At 46.7% G+C, this 27,218-nt stretch overlaps 1 protein-coding gene across 1 annotated transcript in view; it reads right to left on the bottom strand.

The window, feature by feature from the left end:
- Positions 1 to 27,218, bottom strand: part of SMARCD3 (SWI/SNF related, matrix associated, actin dependent regulator of chromatin, subfamily d, member 3) — a 147,440-nt gene that overhangs the window by 67,798 nt on the left and 52,424 nt on the right. The window contains exons 4-5 of the mRNA XM_034763849.1: positions 17,636 to 17,758; positions 9,223 to 9,345 (exon numbers count right to left, since the gene is read on the bottom strand). Coding sequence (XP_034619740.1) covers positions 9,223 to 9,345; positions 17,636 to 17,758 — 246 coding nt within the window. The remainder of the gene's footprint in view (positions 1 to 9,222; positions 9,346 to 17,635; positions 17,759 to 27,218) is intronic.

Below are 27,218 nucleotides of genomic sequence, written 5' to 3'. Positions count from 1 at the left end.
CTGTCCTATCTCGGGGCCTCTCCTTCTGCCCCACCACCCCCATGAACATGATACAGTTCTGCAGTGATCTGGAAGCCCACTTTTGTCATCTCTGACTCAAGGAATATTTTCAACACACCACTGAACAGTGCACTGACCCACAGGAACCCGCCTACCAACACTACAAGAAGAAGAACTCTGTGTGGACTCCTCCTGACGGTAGAAATGACAGACTGCACCTCTACATAGAGTGCTTCTGCAGATGTGCACAGGCTGAAATTGTGAACAAACAGCATCACTTGCCCCATAACCTCAGCCATACAGAATGCATTGCCATCCACAGCCTCAGAAACAACTCTGACATTATAATCAAAGGGACTGACAAAGGAGGTCCTGTAGTCATAATGAAGAGGTTGGATTATGAACAGGAGGCTGCCAGGCAACTATCCAACACCACATTCTACAGGCCAATATCCTCTGATCCCACTGAGGAGTACCAAAAGAAACTACGCCATCTGCTCAAGAAACTCCCTGCTACAGCACAGGAACAAATCTACACAGACACACCCCCAGAGCCCTGAGGGGTATTCTATCTGCTACCCAAGATCCATAAACCCTGAAACCCTGGACGCCCCATCATCTCAAGCATTGGCACTCTTACAGCAGGATTATCTGGCTATTTGGACTCTCTGCTCAGACCCTATGCTACCAGCACTCCCAGCTATCTTTGAGTCACCACCGACTTCCTGAGGAAACTACAATGCATTGGTGATCTTCCTGAAAACACCATCCTGGCCACCATGGATGTAGAAGCACTTTACACCAGTATTCCACATGAGGATGGACTACAAGCTGTCAGGAACAGTATCCCTGATGAGGCAACAGCATGCCTGGTGGCTGAGCTTTGTGACTTTGTCCTCACCCACAACCATTTCAGATTTGGGGACAACTTATATCTTCAAGTCAGTGGCACTGCTATGGGTACCCGCATGGCCCCACAGTATGCCAACATTTTTATGGCTGACTTAGAACAATGCTTCCTCAGCTCTCGTCCCATAGCGCCCCTCCTCTACTTGTGCTACATTGATGACATCATCATATGGACCCACGGAAAGGAGGCCCTTGAAGAATTCCACCTGGATTTCAACAATTTCCATCCCACCATCAACCTCAGCCTGGACCAGTCCACACAAGAGATTGACTTCCTGGACACTACCGTGCAAATAAGTGATGGTCACATAAACACCACCCTATACCGGAAACCTATTGACTGCTATACTTACCTACATGCCTCCAGCTTCCATTCAGACCACATCACACGATCCAACACCTTGTCTACAGCCAAGCCCTAAGATACAACTGACAGTGCAAGACAGGTACCCAGAAATCACCTACTACAGGAGAGGCCCAACAAGGAAAATAACAGAACAGCACTGGCTATCACATACAGCCCCCAACTAAAACCTCTCCAGCGCATTATCAATGATCTACAACCTGTCCTAGAAAACGATCGCTTACTCTCACAGACCTTGGGAGGCAGGCCACTCCCCGCTTACAGACAACCCCCCAACCTGAAGCAAATACTCACCAGCAACTACACACCACACCACAGAAACATCAACCCAGGAATCAATCCCTGTAGCAAACCTCGTTGCCTACTCTGTCCCCATATCTACTCTAGCAACACCATCAGAGGACCAACCACATCAGCCACACCATCAAGGGTCATTCACCTGCACATCTACTAATGTTATAATGCCATCATGTGCCAGCAATGCCCCTCTGCCATGTACATTGGCCAAACTGGACAGTCCCTACATAAAAGACTAAATGGACACAAATCGCACATCAGGAATGGTAACATACAAAAGCCAATAGGTGAACATTTCAATCTCCCTGGACATTCTATAACAGATTTAAAAGTAACTATTCTTGAACAAAAAAACTTCAGAAACAGACTTCAAAGAGAAACATCAGAACTAACATAAGAACATAAAAACATAAGAATGGCCGTACCGGGTCAGACCAAAGGTCCATCTAGCCCAGTATCCTGTCTACCGACAGTGGCCAATATCAGGTGCCCCAGAGGGAGTGGACCTAACAGGCAATGCTCAAGTAGTCTCTCTCCTGCCATTCATCTCCATCCTCTGACAAACAGAGGCTAGGGACACCATTCCTTACCCATCCTGGCTAATAGCCACTAATGGACTTAACCACCATGAATTTATCCAGTTCTCTTTTAAACGCTGTTATAGTCCTAGCCTTCACAACCTCCTCAGGTAAGGAGTTCCACAAGTTGACTGTGCGCTGCGTGAAGAAGAACTTTCTTGTATTTGTTTTAAACCTGCTGCCTATTAATTTCATTTGGTGATCCCTAGTTCTTGTATTATGGGAATAAGTAAATAACTTTTCCTTACCCAGTTTCTCCACACCACACATGATTTTATATTCCTCTATCATATCCCCCCTTAGTCTCCTGTTTTCCAAGCTGAAGAGTCCTAGCCTCTTTAATCTCTCCTCATATGGGACCAGTTCAAACCCCTAATCATTTTAGTTGCCCTTTTCTGAACCTTTTCTAGTGCCAGTAGATCTTTTTTGAGATGAGGAAACCACATCTGTACGCAATATTCGAGATGTGAGCGTACCATCGATTTATATAAGGGCAATAATATATTCTCAGTCTTATTCTCTATTCCCTTTTTAATAATCCCTAACATCCTGTTTGCTTTTTTGACCGCCTCTGCACATTGCGTGGACATCTTCAGAGAACTATCCACGATGACTCCAAGATCTTTTTCCTGACTTGTTGTAGCTAAATTAGCCCCCATCATATTATATGTATAGTTGGGGTTATTTTTTCCAATGTGCATTACTTTACATTTATCCACATTAAATTTCATTTGCCATTTTGTTGCCCAATCACTTAGTTTTGTGAGATCATTTTGAAGTTCGTCACAGTCTGCTTTGGTCTTAACTATCTTGAGCAGTTTAGTAACATCTGCAAACTTTGCCACCTCACTGTTTATCCCTTTCTCCAGATCAATTTATAAATAAGTTGAATATGATTGGTCCGAGGACTGACCCTTGTGGAACACCAGTAGTTACCCCTCTCCATTCAGAGAATTTACCATTAATTCCTACCCCTTGTTCCTGGTCTTTTAACCAGTTCTCAATCCACGAAAGGACTTTCCCTTTTATCCCATGACAGCTTAATTTACGTAAGAGCCTTTGGTGAGGGACTTTGTCAAAGGCTTTCTGGAAATCTAATCTAATCTAAATCTATGTCCACTGGATCCCCCTTGTCCACATGTTTGCTGACCCCTTCAAAGAACTCTAATAGATTAATAAGACATGATTTCCCTTTACAGAAACCATGTTAACTATTGCTCAACAGTTTATGTTTTTCTGTGTCTGACAATTTTATTCTTAACTATTGTTTTGACTAATTTGCCCGCTACCGACGTTAGACTTACCAGTCTGTAATTGCCGGGATCACCTCTAGAGCCCTTTTTAAATACTGGTGTTACATTAGCTAACTTCCAGTCATTGGGTACAGAAGCCGATCTAAAGGACAGGTTACAAACCTTAGTTAATAGTTCCGCAACTTCACATCTGAGTTCTTTCAGAACTCTTGGGTGAATGCCATCTGGTCCCGGTGACTTGTTAATGTTAAGTTTATCAATTAATTCCAAAACCTCCTCTAGTGACACTTTAATCTGTGACAGTTCCTCAGATTTGTCACCTACAAAAGCCGGCTCAGGTTTGGGAATCTCCCTAATACCCTCAGCTGTGAAGACTGAAGCAAAGAATCCATTTAGTTTCTCCGCAATGACTTTATCGTCTTTAAGTGCTCCTTTTGAATCTCGATCATCAAGGGGCCCCACTGGTTGTTTAGCAGGCTTCCTGCTTCTGATATACTTAAAAAACATTTTGTTATTACCTTTGGAGTTTTTGGCTAGCGGTTCTTCAAACTCCTCTTAGGCTTTTCTTATTACATTCTTGCACTTAATTTGGCAGTGTTTATGCTCCTTTCTATTTGCCTCACTAGGATTTGACTTCCACTTTTTAAAGGAAGTCTTTTTATCTCTCACTGCTTCTTTTACATGGTTGTTAAGCTATGGTGGCCCTTTTTTAGTTCTTTTACTGTGTTTCTTAATTTGGGGTATACATTGAAGTTGGGCCTATATTATGGTGTCTTTAAAAAGCACCCATGCAGCTTGCAGGAATTTCACTTTAGTCACTGTACTTTTTAACTTCTGTTTAACTAACCCCCTCATTTTTGCATAGTTCCCCCTTTTGAAATTAAATGCCACACTGTTGAGCTGTTGAGATGTTCTTCCCACCACAGGGATGTTGAATGCTATTGTATTATGGTCACTATTTCCAAGTGGTCCTGTTATAGTTACCTCTTGGACCAGCTCCTGCGCTCCTCTCAGGACTAACTCTAGAGTTGCCTCTCCCCTTGTGGGTTCCCGTACCAGCTGCTCCATGAAGCAGCCATTTAAAGTATCAAGAAATTTTATCTCTGCATTTCGTCCTGAAGTGAAATGTTCCCAGTCAATATGGGGATAATTGAAATCCCCCACTATTATTGAGTTCTTAATTTTGCTAGCCTCTCTAATTTCCCTTAGCATTTCATCATCACTATCACTGTCCTGGTCAGGTGGTCTATAATAGATTCCTAATGTTATATTCTTATTAGAGCATGAAATTTCTATCCATAGAGATTCTACGGAACATGTGGATTCACTTAAGAATTTTACTTCATTTGATTCTACATTTTCTTTCACATATAGTGCCACTCCCCTCCCCTCCCCCGCACAACCTGTTCTGTCCTTCTGATATATTTTGTACTCCGGAATGATTGTGTCCCATTGATTGCTCTCAGTCCACCAGGTTTCTGTGATGCCTATTGTCACGGAGTGTGGGGGGACACAAGGCCCTGCACCCCCGGCTTCCTGCGATTCACCATGACTCTCAGCCAGACAGTAAAGCAGAAGGTTTATTTAGACGACAGGAACACAGTCCAAGACAGGTTTATTTAGACGACAGGAACACAGTCCAAGACAACAGGATCCCCCCCAGTTAGGTCCATCTTGGGATCTCAGGGCACCACAGCCCCCTTGGGAGGTCAGAGCCCCATCTGCCTCCCAGCCATTCCATCAGCCAGCTCTGAACCTCCCTCCCCAGCGTCCCCTCCCACAGCCTTTGCCCAGTTTCCCGGGCAGAGGTGTCACCTGGCCTCTAGTCCCTTCCTGGGTTCTCACGTTACATGCTCAGGAATTCTCCCTCATCGCCAGTCTTGCATCCCCCCATGCAGACCATCCTAGCCACACTCCCCTGTCTTCTCAGCCAGCACTCCCCACTCAGCATTCAAAGACCACATTAAGAACAGTCTCAGTTCATCACGTCTCTCCCCCCTTTGACCTGGGGAAGTTCAAACCTACCCCCGTTCCCGTGGATGCCCTAGCATCCCTCCCATTCCTTGGTGAGAATTACACCTTCCAGTTTCACACCCCCCCTTAGGTTGGGTGTGCTCGATGGCACTCGTAGTTCACATGTGGGAAGGTTTATGTGGCCTGTGCCCTTTTCCCACCCCAATATCCCTGGGGTTCCAACTGGTCTGGGGTCTTCTCCCAGCGTTCCAGTCTGGAGGTTTGTGATTCGGGCTCTCTTGGTTCAGAGCCCCCCTTTTAACCTTGGCCACCCTCTGGAAAGGCTCCTCTATGCTGGGCAAGGGTCTTAAAGCTGTTTTTCCCTTGTCCCGGGCCTTCCTCCCCCTCTGACAGGGGTCACAGGATCGGCAGTACTGTCGGACAGTAATAAAGACCCCAAGCCAGTGAAAGTTCTGTAGCAACCTCTGCTGGGTACGCCAGGTTCCCTAGTGCCCTGAGAGAGTAATGTCGTGGGCCCGGTACAGCAGCTGGCGGCGATACTTCTGGGGTACCACCAGCTGCCTCCTGATTCCCCCTGACTCCATTTTCCCTGGGGGAGCCCATTCTCGGTACAGGAACCCCTTCTCCTACAAGAACCTTTTCCAGCAACCTCTCCCCAGGTCTGTACTGCACTGAGGTCGGCCAGGTCCCTTAACTTTCGCAAGTCTCTCTGTAACTCGGCCTGGAACTCAGCTGCTGGGACAGGTATGGCCACCTGCTCTCTCTCACCGGCTGGGTCTGAAGCCCCAGCCTCCCTGAGCCGTGTCCCTGGGCATTCCCTCCCCACCAGGTTAGGGTCCTGCGCCTCGAGCAAGGCACCCTCCCCAAGGTCAGGGTGCAGTGCCCTTCGCCGGCTCTGACTACGGGTCACAACCAGGGCACCCTGGGGGTTGCTTGGCCAGTCCTCCAGGTCCCCCCCATCAACACCTCAGTGGGCAAATACGGGTGTACCCCCACATCCTTGGGGCCCTCCTTGGCCCCCCACTTCAGGTGTACCCTTGCCACGGGCACTTTGACTGGGGTCCCACCCACCCCCATTAGGGTCAGGTAGGTGTTGGACACCACCCAATCTGGGGCCACCACCTCGGGCCGGGCCAGCGTCACCTCAGCGCCCGTATCCCAGTATCCATTGACCTTCCCCGCATCCACTTTCAGGGGAACAAGGTACTCTCTCCGGAGGGACAGCCCCGCGCCCACCGTATAAACCAAAACCTCTGAGTCTGGAGCATCCAGCCCCCCAGAGGAGCTAGCCTGGGGCCCTCTTCTCTCCTGAGCCATTGGGAAGCTGTCAGCCCCCCTTGCCTGGGCCATCTTCCCCTCGTCCGTCTGGGTCTCTACCCAGTCAACCCTCTGTGGGTTGGGACCGCTCAGTCTGTCCCTGAGCCTGAGGCACTGGGCCCGTATGTGGCCTCTTTGGCCACAGTGATAGCAGCCCATGTCCTGTGGGTCCCCTCGAGCGGGTCAGATGGACCTGACGCTGGATGTTCCCCTTTGGTGGGGGTTTTCCATATTTCACCACTGGGAGGTCCCATGGTGACCCTCTCTCTGCATTGTGGTGGGGCTGTTCCTTTGGGACTCCTCCCTGTTATCCCCTGACCGGCTCTTTACAAACTCATCGGCCAGCTGGCCTGCGTGTTGTGGGTTCTCTGCCTTTTTGTCCCTCAACCACAGCCTCAGGTCTGATGGGCAACACTCATACAGTTGCTCCAGTACCAGCAGTTTAACCAGGTCCTCCTTCGTTTGGGCCCCATCTGCCCACTTTCTGGCATATCCCTCCATGCGGACGGCTAGTTGCAGATAGGAGATCTCAGGGGTTTTATCCTGACTCCGGAACCTTTCCTGGTACATCTCAGGAGTCAGCCCAAACTCACGTAGCAGGGCCTTTTTGAATAGCTCGTAGTCCCCTTTCTCCGCCTCTTCCAGTTGGCGGTACAATGCCACGGCTTTGGGGTCCAGTAAGGGGGTGAGAACCCAGAGTCTGTCTGCAGGATCAACCTGGTGCAGCTCGCAGGCCATCTCAAAGGCATCCAGGAAGTCATCCATGTCCTCCCCCTCCTTGCGTGGGGCCAGGATGCACTTATCAAAGCTCTTTGCAGCCTTGGGTCCCCCCTCATTCACTGCAGCCGGGGGCTCGCTGCCCCTCAGCCTGGCCAGTTCCAGCTCATGATGCCTCTGTGTCTTTTTATGCTGCCTCTGTTTCTCTTCATGCTGCCTCTGTTTCTCTTTCTCCTCCCGTTCATGCTGTCTCTGTTGTTCACGATCTGCCAGCGCTCTTAGTTTTAGCTCTTTTTCCCATTCCATCTGCTTCCGCTCCATGGATGCCGAGCATCGCCGGGAGGATCCCCTGCTGGCCGGGGGGGGTCACGGTGCCCTCGGGATTTGCTGGGCTCCTACCCACCCTTCCCCTAGGCATAGGAAGGAGGGGTCTCAGGAAGCCCTCAGCATCTGGCTGACCACTCCCAGCTGGGACAGACACTGGTGCTGGCGCTGCATTTACCAGGCTGCTTCCCTCAGAGACAGGGATCAGTTCATTCGAGCGATCTCCCTCCTCCAGCTGTGCAATGAGCTGTTCTTTGGTGAACCTCCCACTGCGCAGCCCCCTCTGCTTGCACAGCTCGACCAGGTCGCTCTTAAGCCGCTTGGCATACATCTTCCTGCTGGCCACTCACCGGCCTGTGTGCTCACAGCTCCCCACAGTTCCCAGGGGGCCCCCTAGTGTGCCAGCCCTTCTCGAGGTCACCACCTCTCTGCCAGGGTCGAGCTGCAGACTCCTCCGCCCCTGGGACCACTCGCTGCGATCCCCCTGGGGGACCCTGTTACTGCAAAAGTCCTTCTCGCTGGTCACACACTCCCAGGGGTAATAACCGTCTCTCTCCCACTCTTCAGCACGCCTGGTCCCCGTCAATCCCCCTTCGTTTTACTGCTCCCCAGTCACTTACTGCAGGAAGCGCCGTCCACGGGGTGCAGTAGATCCCACCGCTGCCACCAGTTGTCACGGAGTATTGGGGGACTCAGGGCCCTGCACCCCCGGCTTCCTGCGATTCACTGCGACTCTCAGCCAGCCAGTAAAGCAGAAGGTTTATTTGGATGACAGGAATACAGTCCAAGACAGGTCTTGCAGGCACAGACAACAGGGACCCCCTCAGTTAGGTCCATCTTGGGGTCCCAAGGCATCCCAGCCCAGCCCCCCTTGGGAGGTCAGAGCCATCTCTGCCTCCCAGCCATCTCTCCAGCCTGCTTCCCACACTCTGCCTTCCGCGACCCCTCCCACAGCCTTTGTTCAGTTTCCCGGGCTAAGGAGTCACCTGGCCTTCAACCCCTTCCTGGGTTCTCGTGTTACACACTCAGGTATGCGCCCTCGGGCTGTCTCCCATCCTCCAATGCAGACTATTCCAGCCACACTCCCCTGTCAGCATTCACAGACCACAGTGAGAACAGGCCCAGTTCGTCACAATGACCTATCCCACAAGGTACGGCCCAAATCCAGCCTACATCTACAAATGGAATGAATTTCCCCCAGTGCAGTCCTCTTCTCCCCTTCTATGTTTGGGTCTCTCCCTTTCTTTCCTTCTGTCAGTATCGTGCCCCCTCCCCTCCGTTTTCGCCCACATACCACAAAATTATGTCTGTACTGCTGCTTCTGCTGGACATAATGCTTTCACAGAAGTAATGGCCCTTCCACTCCTATATGGAGATATCCTTTCTAACACTGGCATTCTCTGTGACAGTCCAGCATCCTACAGAACACAACAGGAACTTCCAGCCCCTTCTCAACCTTAGTGGAGAGAGATATGCAGCAAAGTCTTACATCATCCAGGAGCTTCCCTTCCACTCGCAGCTCCCAGGATGCAATGCTGCCATCAGAGTCATCAGCATCAGATTTTGCAGGGTTAAAGGTGTTGGAGATGTAAAGCCTCAGTTTCCGTTTTTGCTGTTAAACAAAACAGAAATAAGAAAATTACACACACAGCGCACATTCAGGGCATCGGGCAGCCCTGGGATACAGATGAAGTATTTATATGGCCCCCTATCACTGTAGAATCTGAGTGCTCAGTGGAGTTGCACCAGCTTACTTCTGCATTTGCCCCTGGGTATGTAACAAAACTTACTGAAATGTTGGATCTTGAAATTTCATTCAGAAACCATCCAGCAGTGAGGAAGAGCAGAGAATGGGCTATACACCAAGGAAGAAAGAAGCGTACTGTGCACACCCCACAGCCCTGGAAGCTAATGCCCTACTGGTTTTACAAACCTTTTGAAAACTATTTCTTGTAAAAAGATTAAATAATACTGATGCTTTAAAATAATCTCATTCTTCCTTTCTCAATTCCAGCCAGTGTTGATGAGGATTGTCATAAATATAAAGGAAAGAGTAGCATAAAATCCCTCCTTGGCAGCTATACTTTCAAATCTGGGGAGGAAGGTTTTGTTTGTACTATCTTTGTTGTTCCCTCTCCAAATGGAGGGAGAGACCAAGCAGATACAACATCTCCTGAAAATATACCTGGAATAATCCATCTAAAATTATAGAAATTGTAAGTAAGGCAAGGACATGCATCAGGTTATCTTTTGTTTTTAGTTTGTGAATTTTCCTATGCTATAAAGGTAGTTTTATTCCTGTTTTTGTAACTGTGAAGCTGAGTCCAGAGGGGGAGTCCTCTGTGTTTTAAATCTTTTTATTACCCTGTAAAGTTACCTTCCATCCTGATTTTGCAGGTGTGATTCTTTTACTTTTTTCTTTATAATAAAGTTCTTCTTTTAAGACCCTGATTGATTTTAGTGTCCTGAAGATAAAGGGTCTGGTCTGTACTCACATTGCTAACCAATTGGTTAGTATATTATTCTCAAGCCTTCCCAGGACAGGGAGTGAAGGGGGGGGGGATATTTGGGGGGGATAGGGATTCCAAGTGACCCTTTCTTGAATTTTTGTGTAAATCACTTGGTGGTGGCAGCAATACCACAGGACAAGGAAAGGAATTTGTGCCTTGGGGAAGTTTTTAACCTAAGCTGGTAGAATATAAACCTAGGGGGTCTTTCATGCGGGTCCCCACATCTGTACCCGAGAGTTCACAGTGGGTGAGGAACCCTGACAAGGGCAATGATAAGCCATAACAGCAAAGCTGGTGAATGTCTTTCATGGATGACTCAATCCAGATTTTTATATTGCAAGGGTGGCCAAACTGCGACTTGCAAGCCACATGCAGTGATTTTACAGCTAAAGTGTGGCTTGCGGAGCCCCACACAGCGCCCCTCCCACTCCCCCATTCTCCACCTACAGACTGTGGGAGGGAGCTCGGGTCTTCTGCAAGAGACAACTAATGCCTGCTGAGAGTGGGGAGGGGCACAGTTTAAAGGTTCAGTGCCCCTCCCAACAGCTTGAGTCAAGCCTCCCCAGGCACACATACCCCATACCCTCAGTGGTTCTCCCTGCAGCTCCCAGCTGTTTGCTGCAGCCTCTCCCCATGGCCACAGCTCACAGTTTGCCAATTCCAGCAGCTGCTGTGCAGGGAGGGGGCCCAATGGCACCACGTGATGGAGCGGGGCCAGCAAATCCTGGCAAAAATCTGGGGGAGCATGTCACCCCATGAGTCCCCACCCCCGTCGTCTCTGTCTCTGCCCAGCAGGGAGGTGGGTTTCAGGGCTTCAATACTGCGGGGCGTGTTTGCCAGGTAGGAGTGGGGCTGAAACCCCAAGACCTCCCCCTTCCTGCAGTGCTGAAGCCCCAAACCTCATCAGGTGCCTCTTGCGGGGCTGAAGCCCTGAGATCCCCCTTCTGTGCAGGGCAGAAGCCCCTAACCTCAACACCCTGCCGTGGAGCTCAAGCCTCAAGCCCCGACAGGCACACCTTGGCTCTTAAACTTCTGAAGATTGTTGTGTGCAGCTTGGAGGGTCAGAAATTTGGCCACCCCTCTTATACTGGCACCCATTTTTGTAGTATATGAACTTGCAAAACTAGATACACTAGCAGTTCCACCCCCCTCACCATATTTCCCTATCCTGCAGAGCTTTACCTGTAATGTTCACCCACACACTGCTGTACCTCCTGCACAACTCTGCCGCCACCTCAATTGCCCCCTATAACACATACACTCTAGGCCTCTCCAGTAACATTCTATCCCATCACATTCCCCCATTCCCAGCACAGCTATCTCCCCCGTCTCTGCACTGCTCTGATCACCTATAATATTCCCCTAGCAACCAGTGTGGTGGGTTTCATACCTGTGAGCACAAAAGCTGATCCAATAAACCATCAGACCTTATAATAGCGAAAGAGACGAGCTTTTGAGCTACTCAGAGCTGAAGAAGAGCTTTGTGTAGCTCGAAAGCTTGTCTCTGTCACTAACAGCTGTTCCAATAAAAGATATTAGCTCACCCGCCTTGTCTCGCTAATATTCTGGGACCAACACGGCTACAACTACACTGCAAACAGACTTTATAATTTCCATAAATATCATGTCTTCTTGGATGACTCACAAAACCACCTCTTTCCACTTGACCTGCCTCCCTCTCAATAATTCTTCCTGCAAGGCTTGCTGATTACTCAAACTTATCATGTTCAAACTGACCTCCTTATATGACCGTCTAAACCCTCTCCACTTATTTCATTACCATTGACATCACCATCATCTTCCCTGTTACCCCAACTTGCAACCTGGAGGTCATCTTCAACTCCTTCCTCTTACTTTCTCCTTATATTCAGGCTGTATCCAAATCCTTCTGTTTCTTCCTCCTCAATATAATAAAAATCTAACTCTTCATCTCCAATTAGATAGTCCAAAGAGCCAGTTCTTCAAACCCTGATCTTTTCCTGTCTTCTTTACTGCTAACTCCTCCACTCTGGCCATCCATATCTACATTGTTTCCTCTAGTCCATTCAAAATGAGACAGGTAAAATTATCTTTCATCCCTGTCAACTAGACTACATCACACCTCCCCTTGCCACTCTCCACTGGCTCCCCCTTGCCTAACACATCAATTTTAAGCTTTTCATACTTCCTTCATGTTCTTGTAGAAGTCAGCTGCACCCTACGTATCAGAACTTGTCTCCTATTGTGCCACAAGGAGGAATCATATAATAATTATGAATAACAATACTAAATTATGTCTACCTATGGATTTCCTAGTGTGTCCTGCATTCTATGTATCTTGCTTTTAGCTTGTAAACTCTTCAGGTGTAACATGGTGGACTCAAATACTCTGTCTACGCTGCAAAAAAATACATGCAGCTGGCCCCGTATCAGCTGACTCTGGTTCATGGAGCTCAAGCTGCAGGGCTATAAAACATCTTTGTAGAGGTTCAGGCTCAGGCTGAAGCTCAGGTTCTGGGACCCTCCCCACCCATGGGGCCCCAGAACCTGGGCTCCAGCCCAAGTCCACATCTCCACTGCAATTGTACAGCCCCGCAGTCCGAGCCCCACAAGTCCAAGTCAGCTGATACAGGCTGGCCATGGGTGTTTTACTGTAGTGTAGACATACCCAAAGGCTGCTACCCTGGGCCAGGACAGTCTATTTGTATGCATGTGAGCATGTGGTTACTGCTACACAAATAATAACAACTGGTGGACTCAACGGTACCTGGAGAAACCAGCAGAATGTGTAACTCACATCTGTGAGCTGTTCGTCAAATCAGATGTTCATACAGAGGACATCGCAAAACAAGCCATTGTCTCAGAAAAGACCATCACTTCAGTAAGGACATTGATCAGAGATCTCCCAACTCCAATGCAACAAGAAAGGCCCATGAATTTGATCAATCCATGTAGACTCATGGACCTTATCAAATTCCAAAACATGCTAAAGGATTGCACCACTCCACTAACAGGCTAAGATGTTGAGGATCTGAGAAATCATTATTCTCATACTTGAGCCTTGACCTTCACCATGATGGCCCCCGCAGAGGCACTTCCTTCCTCGTCAGCCACACAGATCTTGGTTTTCTGAAACCCTGTGCTGGATGAAGACAGAGGGACAAAAACTCAAGCACCGACAGCAGAAAACGAAGGCTGGAAGAGAGAGATTGAAAGACAAAGAATTCCTCCGAGCTCACATTAAGCTGTATTACAGGCCAAACGAACCTTCCTATAAGCCTCCACTTCAAATACCACTCAAGAAACTATTTGAGGTGGTAAACTGCTTCATTAACCATGATGTCTGCAGCCTACAGCAGAACCCAGCACTGTGAAGAACTATCCTCTTACTTCACTGAAATGATCACGCACATTCAGGAAAGTTTCTTTGGCTTGCAGGGATCTGATTCCCCTCTGCCAGCCAACCAACAGCCCATCTGTATTCTCAGAGTCCAGCCCATTCACTTCACAAGAAGTATTGGTGTGAATCTGACCCCTCCTCTTTCTGGCTAGTGCAAGTGAGTCATGAGTAAGTGGTTCCACTCTTGACCAAAACAATCAATGCCTATTCAAGAAGGAATCTTCCTTTCCTCCTTCAAATATATAATAGTCTGATGAACACTGAATAAGTTTACCCTGTATACAATGGTTCTAGCCAAATACTGCTCACTATTAAACTTTCAAACTCACAGAGAAGCTAGCCAAAGACTGACTAGAACTCATCTAACCAAAGCCAGCAACCTATACCTGACATAATCTGGATTCAGGCCAGGATATGGGACAGAAAAAGCATATTAGTAGCACTGGTAGAGGATATGCTGCTGTCAACAGGTAAAGGCAGACAGTCATCCTCCTCTTACTGGATCTCTCTGCAGCATTTGATACTGTCAGATACTGTTGTCCTGTCTCAAAAAGGTGGCAGGGGTCCAGAAGAATGTGCTAAAATTACTTGAGTCATTCCTGGATGGACGCATGCAGAGGGTAGTTATGGAAAACTGCAACTAGATGCCCAACTTATGGAGTCCCATTGGGACCAGTTCTGTCTCTGATCCTATTCAACATCTAGATGAAGCCAAAAGGAAACCTGGTGAGACAACAATGATTCAAATGCTGTAATATGCGGATGACATACAGCTCTACTTATCCTTCACCACATACAACTACACCTTTACAACAAAGATGGCCTAGAGCTTGGACAAATCAGCTTTCAGATGAAGAACATCTGGCTGAATCTAAATAAGATGAATGACAAATTTATTTCTCACATGATTGGAATTTATGACATGGACATCACCTCCCATACCAACCATGAAAGTAGAATAAAGATCCCATCAACCACCTTGTCCTTTGCTCAGGGCTAACTTCATTTTAAAAGAAGACAACTCAAAATACTGGTACTAACACACACACCCTCCCTCTGCCTCCACACCCACAAGCCTTCCCCAGTTCCCACTGGCTGGGACAGAAGAGGCCATACCCTTCCTGTTATGTAAAGATCCACACCTGAATTTCCCTGACCCTGAGTCTCTCACACCCACTGTCCCTGTGTAGAAGGCAGAAAGCCTTCTATATGGCTTCCTGTTGGCCACAGGCTCCCTCTAGTCACAGAACTGCAACTACAGCTCTCACTTTTAAAGGGCTATTAACAGGGCTGGATTTACAGGTTACACACCCCTAGGCACAGCACCTTCAACGCTCCCTCTCCCCCGCCTACAGCTGACCTTCCTGTTGCACGTCATTTTAGAGAGGTAAGGTGCCCTTAGACACGTGCCTACTGTGCCTAACTGGAAATCCAGCCCTGGCTATTATAGGCATGCTAGAATGCACAATGCACCCGGAGACCCAAGGCCCTGTGACAGTATACTGGTTGTTTACAAAAGAACTAAAACAGAAGTGGCCTTCCATGAACGTTGGCCTGCAAGATGAGGCACTGTTGACACCATGGGGTGATGGACTTGGTATAGCAATGCACTAATGCAGAGAGAGCAAGAGACAGAAAAAGAGATGACAGGAGGCAGGATAAGGGTTGGAGAAGGCAACAGCTGATTGGGGTTGCTGCCAGCAGTAGAGTGAGCTGGCAGGTGGCTCAATGCTTGCATTCCCCCACCCCCAACCCAAGGTCTTGTCCCTGCCGTTTGAGCTACCCTCACAGCTGCCATTTTTTTCAGCACTACAGCTGCTCACAAAGGCCAAAGCATTTTTCAATGGAGTAAGTGTATGTTTTCCAGTCTCCACTTATTCAAAAATGGTTGAATCATTTTCCCTAAAACTTCTAAATAGTTCACCTTCAGGCAGACAAGGTCTGGAAAATGGCAGCTCCTACAGTGAATATTTCAGGGTAGCTCCTACAGTGAATATTTCAGGATAGCTCCTACAGTGAATATGTCAGGGTTACAAGTAACTCAGAGCAGCATTTAGGATGGAAATTCTGGGGCATCCTCCACTATAGCTGTTGCCAGTGCTCCAGCAATAATGTAAATAAATAAGAATACTCCAAACCAAGCAAAAATTGCCTGATCTCAGTTTTGTTTTGACAGATTATGAATTTCATGACTGCTGCATTTGAGCAATCATTCATGAGTTTGGAGGTAAATTAGAAATGTCTGTTTGATGATTCTTTTGAAATGAAATCTAACTGCAACTACATGAGCAAACAGGAATTAACAGAATGTTTGCTGAAACCTCAAAGTTCTAGTTTTTATGTACTTTCCCATTCCAGATCCTATAAAGTTCTGCTAGAAAGCTTTCAGTATTGTTCAGTTTCATGGTTGAGGAATTTGCCCAAAATCCACCCGTTATTGCATATTTGTCAAAGAGAATCTATACTTTTTGTTTTTTTTTAAATGGGCCATATCGTGGTGTAAAATGGCATAGCTGCACTGATGTCAATGAAGCTATGCTAATTTACACTAACTGACAATTTAGCCCACTATGTGCAAAGAATCTTAAAAACTTACTGCCTATAAACTTGTAAACCACTAAAATGTTGCCTTCCTAAATCTGCAAAGAGCCTGAAATAGTAGCAATGAGAGATGTTAAACTCTCATCACTGGGCTTCACATTAACTGTCAACATTGTTAAATGTTTCATGGATGATGTGAGGAAAGGCGGGCCTGTGGTTAAGTCAGTTTCAGGAGAACTAGGCTCAATTCTTGGCTTTGCCACAGATTTCTTGTGTGACTCTCTGCAAGGGTATGTCTAGGCTACAGTGGCACAGATGCATCTTACATTGTTGGAAGGGGGTTTCCATCCACATAGGTAATTCACCTGTCCAAGACAGAATTATTCTATTGACCTAAATGCATCTACAGTGGGGATCAGACTGACCTAACTACGTTGCACAGAGGGTGGATTTTTTCACAGCCCTGAGCAATGTAGCTAGGTTGACCTAAGATTTAGGGGTAGACCAGGCTTTAGTAATTTAATCTCTGTCTCATTTCCCATTTTTAAAATAAGAATAGTACTTCCTTTTACCCACCTTTTGTCTGCCTCAAGTATTTAAATTGTATAAAAAATGTATAATGTGTCTACACAGTGCCTAGCATTGACCTCAGCTGGGCCTCTGGACATATTATAATGCAGATAATAATAATTATTTTACATCTTGACAGACCTATAGATGTAAGAATCTTCATACTAAGAGATTTGGAATCTGAATGAGGTATGGGCAAACAGCAGCTGAAGTGGCCAAAAGAACTACCCTGTGGAGCTGGAAATCAACAAGCACATTAAGATTTGCAGAATTATATAATGACCAGAGTGACCTGGCAAATGCAGGAAAAAATAATGCATAACACAAGAGCGGTGTCGGAGGATTTGGAGAAGAACAGTCTTATCTTTGGGTCTGATCCTGCAAACAATTTTCCACATGCTTAACTTTGCTCACATGAGTAGTCCAATGTGGGACTAAGTATGTGTTTAAGTTTTTGCAGGATCAAGGCCTACAAGATTATTTATTTTCTGACTAACATTTTTCATTATTTTATTTCCTATTTTCTCCAGTCTTAAACTGAACTCTTAACAGTATATTTAATGTGTATCTAGGGTAGCACCTCTACTGTCTTATCTCCATTTCCTCTTCTTTTTTTCTTAAAAACCTCAAAGAATAATATTTGTAAATGAAAGAGAGGATTATTTCCTATAGTAAAGACTCTCATAAATTAGAGATGGGTGAGAGCTACTGAACTGAGTCATTCAGTTTGTCCTCCTCCAAGGAAGGGTGTTTCCCTGCCATGTATTCTTAAGTGCCTTGGTCATCCTACTCTATCAATGGAGCTTCCACTAGTTCTCCACTGAGATGGCTCCACAGCCCAATACATCACACTGAGGAGATTTTTCCTGATTCAGCTAATTGTACCATTTCCCATGTCATACCTTCATCGGTCTCTTCAGGGCTTCCTGAATGTCCACCCGCTTCCTCATAATGGTCTGGTCCAGTTTGCGTTCAAAGGCTAACAGGTCCATGTAGGCCTGGGACTCAGGAACCAACTCCCGGATCTGAGGAGGAAGCAGGGAATATCCAAACACTGGAGGCGAGGAATTCATCATATTCCAGGAACAGTAATACTTATATCTGTCTAGACCTTAGAGAGAGGGTTTGCTTAGCAGAAGTGATTGTCTCTAGGCAATACAAAGCATTTTAGATTTGTCTTTGATTGAATTAGGGTCTCTCTACACTAGAAGAAAAGCATTTTTAAAAACAACTGTTTTTAAACCTTACACTTTTTAAAACCTTGGTATACACGGGGCAAGTTGTATGTTAACGTGTTAGCCGGCTGAGATGAAGCCTAGGCTCCCCCAGAGGCTTCAATATGACCAGCTAACAGGTGTTAACATGCAACTTGTCCTGTCTATACTACGGCTAGCTATACTAGCTAACACATTTTTTTAAAACATCTCTTTTCCTAGTCTAGAAAAGCTCTAAGAGGAGCTGACAAGGAGTAGGGCATGAAGAGAGGGAGACAGGAAAGAGGGATACAGGAAAAGAGAAAGAGAGAGATTTGAACAAATGAGCTAGATGCTTGGCAGGGATCCTCCCCTTAGGCTGCAGAGCTGACGACTGGAACTGGTTCCACATGTCCTTCAGCAGAACTCTTGTAGCAGTTCCTCACCCTCTGCCTACATATGGTCCCCATTCCATGCTACTGCACAGGGGACTCCATGGAGCGCATGGAGTATGCAACACCCCACACCCAACCTCCCCACTTGGTAAGAAGAACCTGGTTCCATAGGCACATGATTTGCCTCCTGGGATATGTTCTACACTGGGAAAATGCATCATCAGAAAACGTGTAAGCTAACATGCTGTTAAACATGACTTAGCACCTAGTATAGTCAAGGAAGAGTCCTGTTTTAAAATTTGTTCACTGGACCCTATGATTAACCATGACCAGCGAATATGTTTTTAAACTTGACTAGCCCTTCTTATACTAGATGTTAAGTTGTGTTTAACATCACATTAGTCAGCACATTTTCTAATATGATGTATTTTCCCAGTGTAGAAATACTCTTAAAGCTAGGAGATTGGTCACAGACTATCTACTCCTGGCAATACCTGATTTGTGAATAATTGAAAGGCAGGTAGCGTTTTAAGATTTGTCTACACCTGGAGTTGTTCCTGATTAGTTTAACCCAACTGGTTTGGCACAGTTAAACAGGAACAAGGCAATCTTATTCTTGAATAAGTGTGTCCAGACATGAAGTTAATTAGGAACAATTATTCAGAAACAACTCCATGTGCAGACGAGCCCAAAGAGGAAATGGATTACAAACAATTCCTAGCCTAGTCTCTCTTGAGTCTCCTTGTCCATTTCTAATACTCACCCCAGCTCTCAACTAAGCAGCAAAAATATTTAACAGCTAAAATATTTCTGTACTACAGCAGTAAAGGTAACTTGACCATATTTGCCACCTGTTATTGTTTATAATCTGGGGTATACAGTTTGGATTTAGTACATTGCACAAATAGAGGGGAAATGGATAGCATGGGCTTAGAAGGCATTACTACCAGGCCAACTTCCTCAGGGGTGTATACATTACTGCACTTTCTGACAGGTGTTTCAGCATACAAGATATCTGGTACAAACAGGTTCACTTCACAGGAAATAACTCCTGCCTTTGCCTGGTTCAGGCCTCCAATCAGTTGCTGTTACAGAACCACCATAGCAAAGACTGGACTGTGCTATTAACCTTGCCCAAATCTTTATTTTTGCCATTCCTCTAGTTCCAGGCCAGCTCATCATTCCAGGTCTTGCAATGCAGGAAAACACTCATTAATTCAGGCATTCAAGTCATATGTTCCACAAACCCTGGTATCCCCTCATCCATCCTGTGCCCATTGTTTGTTTGGGGCTGAGCCCTGAGTCCCCCTAATTTATTCCCTTGCAGTGTATGTGATGTGGGGCAGAGCCCCATGACTTGCTAGTAAGGCCTGGGGCCAGAGAAGTACCTTTTCTTTGTCCCATTAAACTCCATTCATGTTTAGCTGTGATATAAACTACTTAAAATTGTCATTTCTCTTATCTGACATTCTTCAGGAAAATGTTAGGAACACATAAATAATAATTGAACATGAACATTCTAATGAGCCAAACCCACTCCACCACAGCAGCAGCACATACTGCACTGGGAACACCCAGGAGCTTCATCAATGATTTAGATAATGACATGGAGAGTACACTTATAAAGTCTGTGGATGATACCAAGCTGGGAGGGGTTGCAAGTGCTTTGGAGAATACAAAAAGATCTATGAGAGAAGATTGAAAAAACAGGGTTTGTTTAGTCTGGAGAAGAGAAGACTGTGAGGGGACATGATAACAGTTTTCATGCACATAAAAGGCTGTTACAAGAAGGAGAGAAAAAATTGTTCTCCTTAATCTCTGAGGCATAGGCGATGCCAGGGGGATTCAGGGTCTGGGGGAGGCAGCAGGGACCAGGGGCGAAGGGAAGGAGCGGGGATCTGGGCCGCCGTGGTCAAGACAGTGTTGCTGGACGGTGCCTTGACAGTCACCGGGAAGTTGACCGTGACTGTGGTGGCAAGGTGGGAGGCTCCCATTGTGCCTCCCCCATCAGTAGTTACCAGTCGCCTACACGCTGAGGACAGGACAAGGAGCAATAGGCTTAAATTGCAGCAAAGGTGGTTTAGGTTGGACATTAGAAAAAACTTCCTGTCAAGGTGGTTAAGCACTGGAATAAATTGCCTAGGGAAATTGTGGGATCTCCATCATTGGAGATTTTTAAGATCAGGTTAGACAAACACCTGTCATGGATGGTCTAGATAATACTTTGTTCTGCCATGAATGCAGGGGACTGGACTAGATAATCTATCGAGGTCCCTTCCAGTCCTACAATTCTATGATTCTATGATACAGGAGCCTGACTTCATAAACCCATATCATGTGGGCTTAAATCAAGACTGGATGTATTTCTAAAATATATGTTCTAGTTCAAAGAGGAATTATTTTGTGGAAATTCTATGGCCTGTGTTATGCAGGAGGGCAGATTAGAGGAGCACAGTGATTCCTTCTGGGTTTAGAATCTATCATTTTAGAATTGGGACTGACCCGCTCTTTCAGCCCCTCAACATTATATCCAATATCAGAGAAAGCCTAGGGCCTGGACATCCTGAGTCAATCCTCCACCTCTGTGTCTGATAGTGGGAGCAATGCCTGGTACCTCTTGCACCGTATCTACCATGAGGATTGAACCCTAGGACCCCAATCCATTTACCTATATGATGAAGCTGTAGTATCTTGAATACTGCGTGCAGACGTGGATGTCCGTCTCAAAAAAGATATATTGGAATTGGAAAAGGTTCAGAAAATGGCAACAAAAATGATTAGGCGCATGGAACAGCTTCCATATGCGGAGAGATTAATAAGACTGGAACTTTTCAGCTTGGAAAAGGAATGACTAAGGGGGGATATGATAGAGGTTTATAAAATCATGACTGGTATGGAGAAAGTAAATAAAGAAGTGTTATTTACTCCTTCTCATAACACAAGAACTAGGGGTCACCAAATAAAATTAATAGGCAGCAGATTTAAAACAAAAGAAAATATTTCTTCACACTATGCACAGTCAACCTGTGGAACTCTTGCTAGAGGATGTTGTGAAGATCAAGATTATAACAGGGTTCAAAAAAGAACTAGATAAATTCATGGTGGATAGGTCCATCAATGGCTATTAGCCAGGATAAGAAGGGATGGTGTCCTTAGCCTCTGTTTGCCAGAAGCTCGGAATGTGTGACCGGGGATGGATCACTTGATGATTATCTGTTCTGTTCATTCCCTCTGAAGCACCTGGCATTGGCCACTGTCAGAAGACAGGATACGGGGCTAGATGGACCTTTGGTCTTACCCAGTATGGTTGTTCTTATGTTCTTATATAGCTCTGTGACAGAATTATCTCTCAGACATTCTGTAGAAGCCCGGTTAGACCTGCTTTACCTATCTAAGCTATTTCTGTCATGTCTGTTACCTTAGTATAAATGTTATAATGTGTTCTTCGACATTCAGGTACTGAAACACCCACTAGATTATAACAAGTCTGAATGCAAAATCTAATCCATTTTGACAATCTGAGCAGCAGATGTTTCTTTCCTCGGTTTATTACTATAAACTACAAAAAGACTGGGAAGGCTTATAAATTTTGTTCTACCTAGACAGTCACTGAGAACTCATCTGACATCTAGTTTATGTTACATTTAGGCCTGGTCTACACTACGACTTTAATTCGGATTTATCAGCTTTAATTCGAATTTACCCTGTAACCGTCCACACAACGACGCTATTTATTTCGATGTAAAGGACCCTTTAAATCGATTTCTGTACTCCACCCCGACGACCGGAGTAGCGCCAAAATCGAGTTTAACATTTCGAATTAGGGATAGTGTGGCCGCAATTCGATGGTATTGGCCTCCGGGAGCTATCCCACAGTGCATCATTGTGACCGCTCTGGACAGCAATCTAAACTCGGATGCACTGGCCAGGTAGACAGGAAAAGCCCCGCGAACATTTGAATTTCATTTCCTGTTTGCCCAGCGTGGAGAGCACAGGTGACCACAGATAGCTCATCAGCACAGGTAACCATGCAAGCTGATAATTGAAAAAGAGCACCAGCATGGACCGTGAGGGAGGTACTGGATCTGATCGCTGTATGGGGAGAGGATTCAGTGCTTGCAGAACTTCGTTCTAAAAGACGAAATGCAAAAACTTTTGAAAAAATCTCCAAGGGCATGATGGAGAGAGGCCACAATAGGGACTCTGAGCAGTGCCGCGTGAAAGTCAAGGAGCTCAGACAAGCCTATCAAAAAACAAAGGAGGCAAACGGTCGCTCTGGGTCAGAGCCGCGGACATGCCGCTTCTACGCCGAGCTGCATGCAATTCTAGGGGGGGCTGCCACCACTACCCCACCTGTGATCATGGATTCTGGGTCGGGGATAGTCTCATCAGCGACGCCTGAGGATTCTGCCGATGGGGGAGAGGAGGAGGAGGAGGAGGAGGATGAGCTTGCAGAGAGCACACAGCACTCCATTCTCCCCAACAGCCAGGATCTTTTTATCACCCTGACGGAAGTACCCTCCCAAGCCTCCCAAGCCAGTACCCAAGACTCTGACCCCATGGAAGGGACCTCAGGTGAGTTTACCTTTTAAAATATAAACTTGTTTTAAAAGCAAACGGTTTTTAATGATTACTTTGCCTGACTTTGCATTCGCGGTCAATTCAGCTACTGGAAAAGTCTGTTAACGTGTCTGGGGATGGAGCGGAAATCCTCCAGGGACATCTCCATGAAGCTCTCCTGGAGGTACTCCGAAAGCCTTGCCAGAAGGTTTCTGGGCAGTGCATCCTTATTCCCTCCTCCATGGTAGGACACTTGACCACGCCATGCTTGCAGCAAGTAATCTGGTATCATTGCCTGACAAAGCCTGGCAGCGTATGGTCCCGGTGTTTGCTGGCATTCAAGCAACATCCGTTCTTTATCTTGTTGTGTAATCCTCAGGAGAGTGATATCACTCCTGGTAACCTGGTTGAAATATGGGAACTTAATTAAGGGGACAGAGGTGGCCGTTCCTACTGGGCTGTTTGCCTGTGGCAGAAAATAAATCCTTCCCTGCAGTTAGCCAAGCGCAGATGGGAAATTGGGCCTGAGTTTTTCGCGTTTGGCTAGCAGGGATCTTCCCTGTTACCCGCCACGCGGTGGGGGGAGGGGTACCGTGATCATCCCAGAGAATTCATGGCGGGAGGGGGGGGTGGTTAGTTTGTTTTCTGGTGCTGCTGAATGTTAACAGAAAAACCGCAGCACTCTACAAGCTATGCTTGGTATGTGGGAAAGGAGGGCGCAGAAGCTGTAAGACAATGGCTTACCATGGCCGCATGCAAGCCGAATTCTGTTGCCCAGACCTGTGATCTCTAGCAGCAAAGCCACAGGCACTCAGCATTAAGAGGCAAAATGCGACCTTGCACAGAAATCACATGTGCTATGTAATGTGAATAGTGTTGGTCACCGTGAAAGAGTATAAGCATTGTTCTGCAAAATGTAGCTTTTTAAACAATTCTCTCTTTTTTCCCCTCCCTACAGCAGCTGCAAATTCCTCAAGCCTCCCTCCTCCATCCCGAAGGTTATCACAGATAAGGCGTCGTAAGAAGAGAACGCGAGATGAGATGTTTTCTGAAATTATGGAATCCAGCCGCAGTGACAGAGCTCATCTGAATGAGTGGAAGGAAACAGTTTCAAAGTATAGGAAAGAAGCCAGTGAACGTGAGAACAGGAGGGACCAACGTGAGGACAGGAGGGACCAACGTGAGGACAGGAGAGACGCTCGAGATGAGAGGTGGCGGCAGGAAGACCAGAGGAGGCAGGATGCAACGCTGGGGCTGCTGCGTGAGCAAACAGACATGCTCCGGCGTCTGGTGGAGCTTCAGGAACGGATGCTGGAAAACAGACTGCCGCTACAGCCCCTGTACCCCCCTCCCCCCTCCCCATGTTCCATATCCTCCTCACCCAGACGTGTAAGAACGCGGGGGGGGAGGCTCCGTACACCTTCCCATTCCACCCCAGTAGACAGCCCAAGCAAAAGGCTTTCATTTTTTTAACCTTTTCTTTGTGGCTTTTTCCTTCCCAGCAATCCTCCTCCCAAATACCACCCGGGTTCCCTCCCTCTTTTTCTAATCTATTAATAAAGAATAAATGATTTTTAAATGATAGTGACTTTATTTGGTTTGAAAGAAAGCTGGGGGAAGGGGGAGGGTGGGTTCCTTACAGAAAAATCAGTCAATAAAGGGGGCGGGTTTTCATGAAGGAGAAACAAACAGATATTTCACACTGTAGCCTGGCCAGTCATGAAACTGGTTTTTAAAGCTTCTCTGATGCACAGCGCTTCCTGGTGCGCTCTTCTAATCGCCCTGGTGTCTGGCTGCGCGTAATCAGCAGCCAGGCGATTTGCCTCAGCCTCCCACTCCGCCATAAAGGTCTCCCCCTTACTTTCACAGAGATTGTGGAGCACACAGCAAGCAGAAATAACAATGGGGAGATTTCTTTGGGTGAGGTCAGAGCGAGTCAATAATGATCGCCAGCGACCTTTTAAACGGCCAAATGCACATTCTACCACCATTCTGCACTTGCTCAGCCTGTAGTTAAACAGCTCCTGACTCCTGTCCAGGCTGCCTGTGTACGGCTTCATAAGCCATGGCATTAAGGGGTAGGCTGGGTCCCCAAGAATAACTATTGGCATTTCAACATCCCCAACGGTTATTTTCTGGTCCGGAAAGTAAGTCCCTTGCTGCAGCCCTTTAAACAGAGTAGTGTTCCTGAAGACGCGAGCGTCATGAACCCTTCCCGCCCAGCCCGCGTTGATGTTGGTGAAACGTCCCTTGTGATCCACAAGTGCTTGCAGCACCATTGAAAAGTACCCCTTGCGGTTTATGTACTCGGTGGCTTGGTGCTCCGGTGCCAAGATAGGGATATGGGTTCCGTCTATCGCCCCACCACAGTTAGGGAATCCCATTGCAGCAAAGCCATCCACTATAGCCTGCACATTTCCCTAGTCACTAACTTTCGTAGCAGCACCTGAGTGATTGCTTTGGCTACTTGCATCACAGCAGCCCCCACAGTAGATTTGCCCACTCCAAATTGATTCCCGACTGACCGGTAGCTGTCTGGCGTTGCAAGCTTCCACAGGGCTATCGCCATGCGCTTCTCAACTGTGAGGGCTGCTCTCATCTTGGTATTCTGGCGTTTCAGGGCAGGGGACAGCAAGTCACAAAGTTCCATGAAAGTGCCCTTACGCATGCGAAAGTTCCGCAGCCACTGGGAATCGTCCCAGACCTGCAACACTATGCGGTCCCACCAGTCTGTGCTTGTTTCCCTTGCCCAGAATCGGCGTTCCATGGATAGAATCTGCCCCATTAACAACATGATCTCCAAAGCACCGGGGCCCGCGGTTTCACAGAATTCTGTATCCGTGTCCATGTCCATGTCCTCATCATGCTTGTCGCTGCGCTGCCGCCGCCGCTGCCTCCTCTCCTCGTTTTTCTGGTCCTGGCTGAGCATAAACTCCATGAGAACGCGCGAGGTGTTTACAATGTTCATGACTGCTGTCTTGAGCTCAGCGGGCTCCATGCTTGCCGTGGTATGGAGTCTGCAGTGTTCACCCACCCAGGAAAAAAGGCGCGAAAATGGTTGTCTGCCGTCCGTTGCTTTCATGCAGGGAGGGAGGGAGGGAGGAGGTGAGGCTGTACCCAGAACCACCTGCGACGATGTTTTTGGTCCCATCAGGCACTGGGATCTTAACCCACAATCCCAATGGGCGCGGGAGACTGCGGGAACTATGGGATAGCTATGGGATAGCTACCCACAGTGCAACGGTGCAGAAATCGACGCTAGCCCCGGTACTTGGACGCACACCACCGAATTAATGTGCTTAGTGTGGCCGCATTCATTTCGACTTTATACAACCTGTTTTTCAAATCCGAATTATATAAATTCGGATTAATACCGTAGTGTAGACATACCCTTAGAATATGTAGCTTCTCCTGGTACAATATGGGATTTTGAAAAAAAAAGTATATGGAAGTTAACAGATTTTAATGGAAGTCTTGAGCAGGAATTTAGGAGGTGGATGCAATATTATGTTCACCCGCAAAGGAGTATCCATCATCAGGATTTATAATTCACTGTCTCTGCCATATGCTTCACAAGGAAGTGGACTAGGAAGTATGCTCTAGGATCTCCATACACTCATTCCAGAAGTTTTGTGGGCACACAATTTAAGCTCAAAGGTGATGGAAGCTTATAAACAGATGAAAATCCAGGCAAGATTTCTTAAAAACCTTTTTACCACTGGGTATGCAAAAACTGAAGCTCTGGGGATAGAAGCATGATGAGCTGGTATAACACAGCTGCCAGATTAACTTTAGTAATACAGTACAACCGAATCTCTTCTTAAAACTCCCCTTTGCCATGATAACTACAAAACAGCTTGACAACAGTTAGGCAGCTGGTCTGCTGAGACCACATCCTATCAAGCTGATCAATAGTGCCTCACTGTAGTCTTGTGCTCCTCATCACTCTGTATCCACCTGCTGTCTCTTGTTTTAAGAGTGTAATATCTCTAGGACCAGCTCTCTGTTCCGTCCTTGTTCAGGGTAGTGGTCCAGGACTGGGACTCGTAAGCATCATCATATCAAGTACTCAAAATAGATCCAGATTCTTTTAGAATCAAACAACAGACCAGAGTATTAGGGATTATAGCAGCCAAAGATGAAATACTTTTGACAGAGATTCATGTGGAAAAATCTTTTCCACTTCACTGTAAAGTTTTCCATGTTGAAGGCTTTCAGCTCTCCAGTGAAATTCAATGGACCACTCAAGAAAATCATTATTAGAATTGAACAAAGTGCAATCATCCAAACTGTCAGGGTCCGAGAGCTCAGATCTGAAGGCAAGATGTCTCTGGCAA

This window comes from Trachemys scripta, chromosome 2 (genome assembly GCF_013100865.1).
Source record: "Trachemys scripta elegans isolate TJP31775 chromosome 2, CAS_Tse_1.0, whole genome shotgun sequence".
Classification (NCBI taxonomy): domain Eukaryota; kingdom Metazoa; phylum Chordata; order Testudines; family Emydidae; genus Trachemys; species Trachemys scripta.
This window is presented reverse-complemented; position numbering and strand designations above follow the sequence as displayed.